At 37.4% G+C, this 8,635-nt stretch overlaps 1 protein-coding gene across 1 annotated transcript; it reads left to right on the plus strand.

Annotated features, from left to right (window-relative positions):
• Nucleotides 1-5,667: 5,667 nt before the first annotated feature.
• Nucleotides 5,668-8,426, plus strand: LOC147389576 (subtilisin-like protease SBT1.3). The gene has a single exon (XM_086417989.1). The coding sequence runs from the start codon at nucleotides 5,843-5,845 to the stop codon at nucleotides 8,192-8,194; it is 2,352 nt and encodes a 783-aa protein (XP_086274115.1). The 5' UTR covers nucleotides 5,668-5,842; the 3' UTR covers nucleotides 8,195-8,426.
• Nucleotides 8,427-8,635: the final 209 nt, after the last annotated feature.

Below are 8,635 nucleotides of genomic sequence, written 5' to 3' on the forward strand. Positions count from 1 at the left end.
CCCTTATCGCCTCGCAACCTCATCTCATCCTCACGACAGCCCCTTGTGGCCATGGCCTCACCTTCGGCATCGACGTCGGAATCTCTCTCTCTTTCTCTCTTTGAAAGATCTTAGCCACTTCTTCTCTCTTTCCAAATCGATTTCATCTCACTCAATGGCTCAGTCCCTCATCGCCTCATGACTTCACCTCTTCTTCACGACCTCAACCCCTTGTGGTCATGGCCTCACTTTCGGCATCTACGTCGGAATCTCTCTCTCTCTAAAAGTTTTTAGCGACTTCACCCATGTTAGACTTATTATTATTTTTCTTCTCTCTCTCCAAATCGATTTTTCATCTCTGGTTTCTTTGCTCGACCTCTTTGATCATCATTTTTGTTTAGTCGGATGGCCTGCCCAATTGGGACAATGTTAGAAAAAGTTGGTGTGGTAATAGAATTTCTCTAAATACATTTCAGATAATTTTCAAATAACAAATAAATTTCGAATAATTTTTTAATTCGATTTGCAATTGGATTCGAATTGAGTAATATCGGATATCACAAATCAAATTCGAATCAGATACCGATAATTTATTCGGATACGAATTCGAATATTGGTTAGTGATATCCGATCAAATTTAAATTTGAATTCAAATATCACTAATTTTTTTGAATTCAAATTCAAATATGACACTATTTGTTGACAATCATAATTTTATTAACCCTAATCCTAAAATAAAAGTGGATGGCTCTTCACTTTGAAACAATTGAAGTCTCAAGCTTATACATGAATTAATAGAAATGAAGAAAATAGTTGCAACATTACATAAGTCTTTGATTTAGAGCCATTGTCCGTATGAGAGACAAAATCACGTTACGAGGTTCGTTAATATAATAGCGAACCACATACCTAACGATCCCCTAATTTAAGTAAATTTTAAAAATGTCACCAAGGTTTGATAAATATTAAAGATACCCCCTTGACCTGAGTCTTATATATTCTTTAAGATTGACATAAATCACTTAAATATCCGCCGGCGAATTACCTCTACGAATCGGGTTGGTCCAAGAGTGACAAATTGCCACGTCAGCCGCGTATCAAAACCGCGTGTTTGTTTGAAGATACTTATGAACATCAAACATTTTGTATGCATGACAATAGCAAATTATCATATTCGATGACATGGCAACCTCTGAAGACTTTGTATCACTTTTTTGATGTCAAAGTCCAATCAAAGCCTTTGGCGTAAGCGACCATAAGGACGAAGGACGAAACATTAATGGTTTTCGTTGGATAAGTGTGCACTGTGCAGAGGCGAGTCATAAGAGATTGTCCGAAGGTCAAGTCACCGAATCGTGATAATGACTATCCACGTGGCAAACTCAATCATGGCACAAATCTACGGTTCCAAACTTATCACGACTCGATTACAAACGAGTCGTGATCCAAAACGGTGTCCTGTTCTTCCTATGGCAACATTTGCCATTGTAAAACTCTTTATTAAGATAACGAATCAATCGTATGATGTCACATATATTAAAAAAATAAAAATAAAAATTATTAGTGTAGAGTTAATTGAGTAGAAAATTTTTCAGGTGTTTTAAAATTTTCAATTTTACTATCTTTCTTGATACACATGGTATCATGTCATTGGTTCATTAGTTCAGAATAAAAAATTTATTACAACAAAGCTTTCTTTCAGATTGATTAATATCCTACATGTCTTAAAAATAATATTTTTTTCTAAGGATGATTAAAGAATTAAAAATGGACGACCGTTAAACTTGCAAAATAAAACTAGTAGATTTTGTTGTATTTACGATGTGACGTCCTTGAAATGATTGAAAAGCTCTACTAAAAGAACACTACAAACTACAAACTACAAACTAAAAAGGATTTGTTCTCGTTGATGTGGGTTGGGAGTATAATAACCGTCTTTTCATAAGTCTGCATTTATGAAAAGATGCGAATGGTAAAACTAACTACTAGAGCTGTCAATGGGTAGGTTTGGATATGGTTTTAGTGAGTCCAAACCCAATTCAAAAGATGCGAACCCTACCTAGACCACTCCTATAACCCAATTGAGACTAAGTGACTAAGCCTTATTGTGGTCTTAATATGGTTTCAAAACTCATTTGAGATTAAGACATATTGCCCGAGTCGTCTCGTTATTAAGTATGGATGAGACAGATGAATAGACAAGTCAATTTTTCGGATGAGATATTAAATCCCATTTTCATTTATCATTTTCTTGAACGAGACATCTCAAATGTATCGAAAAACTCATTCGAGACGTCTCGATATCTGGCATGAATGAGACGAGATGCAACACCGAGTTTTAAAATCATGGGTCCTAATGAGTTCATTGAATTTAAAATTAATGTCTTAATCTATAATTATTATAGATGATAATTAAATTGTAAGTATGCAAAATTTTTTTATTAATGTTGAAGTGACTTCAGTGGGGGGACATTTTGAGATTATGGCAGGTGCATGCCCGTAGATACATTTCTCCGAGATACGAGAAAAATGCATCTACAGACATATGCACGCCACCACATTAAGGTGTCCACCCCGCTAAGGTCACTCTAACACGACTCTATATATTTTTTTTACTTTTATATAAGTTTAATTATAAAAATATCCAGCTAAGGGTTGGAATCCATTGCCTCATGGAAAAAACACATGATCCAAACCCTTTAAACACAAAATCCAATAGTTGAGATTTATGAGTATCTTGATAGCACAAATCTCAGAGATACTTATCCTAAGGATAAATCTCAACAATTGGATTTTGTATTTAAGGGGTTGGGCTAATGTGTTTTTTTCGTGAGTCATTCTTAAGAGTCAAGCAATCCTAACTCTTTATCTAATTAAATATATTATAAATATTTCTATAAATGTGGCAGTTGAGTAGGTTGAACTGAGCATTATTAGACCCTAGTATCCCTACTAGCAACATGGGTTTGTTCCCTCTAGTCATGTGTTTACAACTGCACATCCCCATAAATATGCGTAATTATGTATTTTGAAGGAAAAAAATTTATGATTCTTACACATGCCACATCGAGTTTTTGAGTTATTCTGTGAGATTGAGTTAGAAATTGAGCACTTAAATAGTAAATTGCCTTGTATTGCTCCATTTAAGAAAGATGAAATCAATAAATGAAACTTTGAATGCAGATATTAAAGATGGTCATGGGGGCGTTGGGACGACTGGTAAGAGGAGTAAAGAAGAGAGAAGCTTTAAGAGTTAATTGTAAAGAGTGTCTTCTCCTTAGTCCCATTCCCACTTCACTCACTCTCCTTAAAAACCTTCCCAACTAACAATACATGACATCAGATGAGATGAGATGAGATGTGGGTTCCACCACACCATCACCTTCACCTTATATTAGTATGTAGGTAAGGATGGGAAGGATAGCTTTGGTGTTGATGGATGGATGGACAAAAACTCAACTTATTACACAAAAACACATCATACTTGGGCCCACTAACCATTACCTTATTATGAACAAACAAGAGGTGACCGACAAATTCGATAGTAGAAGATTTGGTGCTATTGGGTCCACATAATTTATGATTTACAATCAGGACCACTTGCACATGATTTCAGCCTACACATCTAAAATCAGTTTGATTGTCTACTTCGAGCAAAATAATTTGAACAATTTTTGTCATTATTTTTTGGTTAACTAATGGATCTGGTGATCGAATGGCTTGGAAGGATTGATCAGGCTGATTTTAAGGGTGGGCCACACATCACAAGCCAATAAACTTGAAAATGATTTTGCCACTTGGCATTTTTATGGGGCTGGTGTCATTGATTATATTTCAATGAGCCGGGACCATGAAATCAATTTTCTTTAAAAAATTTAGGTCTCCTTTTCACGCAATATACTGAGCAATGCCAAAGCTTTGAATTGCATTTAAGAAGGAAAAATGTTAAAACAACATCAATGGCCTTCTTAGGCCCACTTCTTATGGTGGACTACCAACATAAAAAAATCAGCTTGATTGGTGATTCACAACCACTAGATCCAAATACCAAAAGACAGCAAATATAATGATCAGAGTTACCCATTGAAAAAAGTTGGAATTGAATGGTCACGATTAATCGATCAAGCTGATTTTTGCTGAGTAGGTCCACAAAGTCATAGATCAAATGATCATAAGACAGTGGGCTTGCGAGAGATGAGGAATTACTTGGCTTATATTTCTACTTCTTCATGTCTTTATCTCATTGGATCATTGGACAATTTGAGTTCAACGACACTGGATCCTAAAAGAATCCCTCCCAGCATTAATCCAGCGCATCTGTATTCAGTAGTCAAAGTCAAAGCTACCGACCCTTATCACGTGTCTGCACCACATGCATCTTGTGAGCGCATTTGAGCCTCATAAGTATGAAATCATTTCTCATGTTTTTATTACATATGAGCAAGTAAATTTAATTACTAACATCTGAAAATAATTGAAAGTAATAGCACAACAGATCCAAACCGTTGGATTCAAACATTATAACTTCGATAAAATCATGATCAGGGGCAGATTTAGAGTGGGGGAACGTCTATGGATTAGTGAGCTATTGTGACAGAGTTTAACGATGGATAAAAAATTCTGTCACTATTGCCCTACAATTTTTTTTCCCTCTCTTATTTACCCCCACAACTATTTTTTCATTCTTAATTGTTCTCACAAAAAAAAAGATTCTACTATTGATTACTCCCACATAAGCAAAATCCTGACTCCGCCCCAGATCATGATTAACATAATTTTAAATATTCTCTAGACTTAACTCAATTATGGTTTAAATTAATAATATCAATCAAGACCAATACAAAACATTAAATGTTTCAAGAATTTATTGAGTTTGTATCAAATATATTGTTTGATATCATATCAAATTTTTTATTAACTAAAACATTCGATCGAAAATATATTTTAGACCATGGAGTCAACCAAGTCATTTTGATATCACCATGTAATAGCAAGATTTATAATATGAATCATCAACTCATTCTACATCTAATATGACTCAATTGAAATAGGATGAGTTACCAAATCATACTATGAAATGATTTTATTTAATGGGACAGTAACGCAATCCAAATTATACATAAAATCTATAAAAAAAAGATTTTTATTTTTATCTTTATCTTTATAGTAAATAAAGTGTATTTAAGTAAATATTGCAGATACTAATTTGATTAAATACCAGTTTTACCCGTTATCATAACGTTAAAAAATAAAAACGACAAAAATGTGATTTAGTAATCATGAATATGATATCTTGTAATATGTGCTGTCATGGTAATTTCGAAATATCTTGTCCTTTAGTAGGTAAAATTTCTCATGAAAATATCAGTTACAGTTAATAAAACTCAACCGAGTCAATTGGATTCTATATGTATATATTGATAAAAATAATTAATTTTAATAAATCTAATATTTATTATCTAAATAAAAACATAATCTTGTAAAGATCATCTTTCGATCCATCTTATTTTATTAAAAATATAAATATAATTGTTTGAATATAAACATAAACAAATTTAAATCGACTGACTCGGTCAAGTCAATTTGGTATCCTAGGGAAAGAATTACCGAGTTTTAAAACCATGTGGCTCACTGGTCAAGTGGGTCCAATCTTGAAGTACTACATTATGAAGCTAGTACTGGCACTATGACAACCGCATCCATATCCAATAACTCAAAGCCATGACTCAGCTTCACTGCTATTCATGAAACCAGCACCGCTTTCTACTATATTCCAGCAAAGATTACTGAGATTCATCAAATCTCCTGCAAACCGCAAACATTAGTTTTTCTTCTTCTTCAACATCTCTCTGTGTAAAACAAAATGACTAGAAATCCTGTAAAATGGCTGTTAGTCTACCTAACATGTCATCTAACACTCACCATTGCTGTCTCCACAACAACAACAACAATTCCCTCTCCAAAGAATACATATATCGTCCATATGGACGAATACAAACTACCAGAATCCTTCACCAATCGCCTCAATTGGTACTCATCAACCATTACTTCTGTACTCACCAAACCCCAAAGTACCTATCAAGCAGTAGAAGATACACCTGAGAGCAGAATCATTTACAGTTATGGAACTGCTTTCCATGGCTTCGCAGCCAGGCTTACCGAAGATGAAGCCAAGAGATTAGAACAGGAACATGGTGTGGTTGCTGTGTACCCAGAGACAATTTACCAATTACACACCACAAGGAGCCCAGAGTTCCTTGGGATCGCACCCGAAAACAGTAACAGTGTCTGGTCCGAGACATTTTCTGACCATGATGTTGTAGTTGGAGTGCTAGACACAGGGGTATGGCCCGAGAGCGAGAGCTTCAATGACACAGGAATGACACAAGTTCCTGCACGTTGGAAAGGTGCCTGTGAGATTGGCCGAGGTTTCACTAAACACCATTGTAACAAAAAGATTATCGGTGCTCGTATATTTTACCGAGGGTACGAAGCTTCTTTGGGTAGAATTAACGAGCAAGAAGAGTATAAGTCTCCGAGGGACCAAGATGGGCACGGTACTCACACAGCCTCGACCGCCACGGGCTTCCCTGTGAAAGGAGCAAGCCTTTTGGGATATGCCCGTGGCACGGCACGAGGAATGGCACCAAATGCAAGAGTGGCAGTTTACAAGGTTTGTTGGGTTGGTGGGTGTTTTAGTTCAGATATTCTATCTGCAGTGGACCGAGCTGTAGCTGATGGTGTCAACGTATTATCGATCTCGTTAGGTGGTGGGGTTTCTTCTTATTATCGTGATAGTTTAGCGATAGCTGCTTTTGGTGCTATGGAGAATGGTGTTTTTGTTTCTTGTTCAGCTGGTAATGGTGGTCCTGATCCAGCTAGTCTAACAAATGTATCTCCATGGATTACTACTGTTGGAGCTAGCACCATGGATAGGGATTTCCCTTCCATTGTAAAGCTAGGGAGTGGTCAGGTTCTAAAAGGGGTCTCTCTCTACAGAGGTCGGATGAACTTGTCAACAAAGAAGCAATACCCGTTAGTTTATTCGGGTGGCAATTCGAGCAGTCCGGATCCAAGCTCGTTGTGCCTTGAAGGAACTTTGGATCCGCATATTGTGAGCGGGAAGATCGTGATATGTGACCGTGGCATTAGTCCGCGAGTGCAAAAAGGTCAGGTTGTGAAAGATGCGGGCGGTGTAGGAATGATTCTAGCGAACACTGATGTAAATGGGGAGGAGTTGGTTGCAGATTGCCATCTTCTTCCAGCAGTTGCGGTTGGGGAAATAGTCGGAAAAGCGATCAAGAATTATGCCTTGACCAATTCACATCCAACTGCAACACTAGCCTTCTTAGGAACGAAATTAGGTATCCGTCCTTCACCGGTGGTGGCAGCATTCTCGTCTAGAGGACCTAATTTCCTCACATTGGAAATTCTGAAGCCCGATGTAGTTGCACCAGGTGTGAACATCCTTGCTGCATGGTCTGGGCAAACAGGTCCATCAAGCTTGCCAACTGATCATCGAAGAGTCAACTTCAACATCTTGTCGGGAACCTCTATGTCGTGCCCCCACGTTAGTGGGGTTGCAGCTTTGCTTAAGGCCAGACACCCGGAATGGAGTCCGGCCGCAATCAAATCAGCTCTGATGACCACAGCTTATGTGCATGATAACACTTATAACCCTCTTGTAGATGCTTCAACGGGTGCAGCTTCAAACCCCTTTGAACATGGGGCTGGACACATAAACCCATCTAAAGCTCTTGACCCTGGCCTAATATACGATATTGGCGTGCTCGATTATATCGAATTCCTTTGCACACAGAATCTGACCCCAACACAGCTGAAAGTCTTCACCAAATCCTCGAATCGATCCTGCCAACATGTTCTTGCTAATCCAGGGGATCTAAACTACCCGGCCATCTCTGCCATATTCCCAGAGAAGCTCTCTGTTTCGGTGTTGACCCTACACAGGACAGTAACCAATGTTGGTCCTCCCACTTCAACTTACCAAGCCAAAGTTTCACTATTCAAAGGTGCATCTGTCACAGTAGAACCAAAAACCCTGCACTTCACAAGCAAACTCCAGAAGCTATCATACAAGATCACCTTCACCACAAAGTCCAGGCAGTCCACACCAGATTTCGGAGGTTTGATGTGGACCGACGGGGTACATAAGGTCAGAAGCCCAATTGTAATCTCATGGTTGCCACCAATTTAAGTTATTTCTCCTGTATTTCGACTGAAATCTACCTTGCTTTAGAGAGAAGTTTCAAGTTTCAATTACAATAAACAGATGATTCCGAAAATGTTCTGGGGCTCATTTATTTTTATTGTATAGTGTTGCTTTTCCCTTTCTCTTAAACTGATTTGTATTGTTCAAGATGGACAAGTTTCAGGATTGAAAACTACTAAATAAACACCCACTTCTACTGGGAATGTGTTCTATAAAATTCAACTAGAAAGTATGCGTGTCTCGTTTACTTTTAATCATCACATCTGCATAACAATAAAATCAGTGTTCCTTCATAAGGTCACATCTGCGTATACTTTTATAGTTCTCACTAACACTAGCACTTCTAGTAATGACTTTATTGCCAATGTCTGTGTCTGATTTATCTTCAGTTCAATACATAACAATGGATCGACCAATAAGAACGAC

Source organism: Akebia trifoliata, chromosome 12 (assembly GCF_017979445.1).
Source record: "Akebia trifoliata isolate Shusen 1 chromosome 12, ASM1797944v1, whole genome shotgun sequence".
Classification (NCBI taxonomy): Eukaryota; Viridiplantae; Streptophyta; class Magnoliopsida; order Ranunculales; family Lardizabalaceae; genus Akebia; species Akebia trifoliata.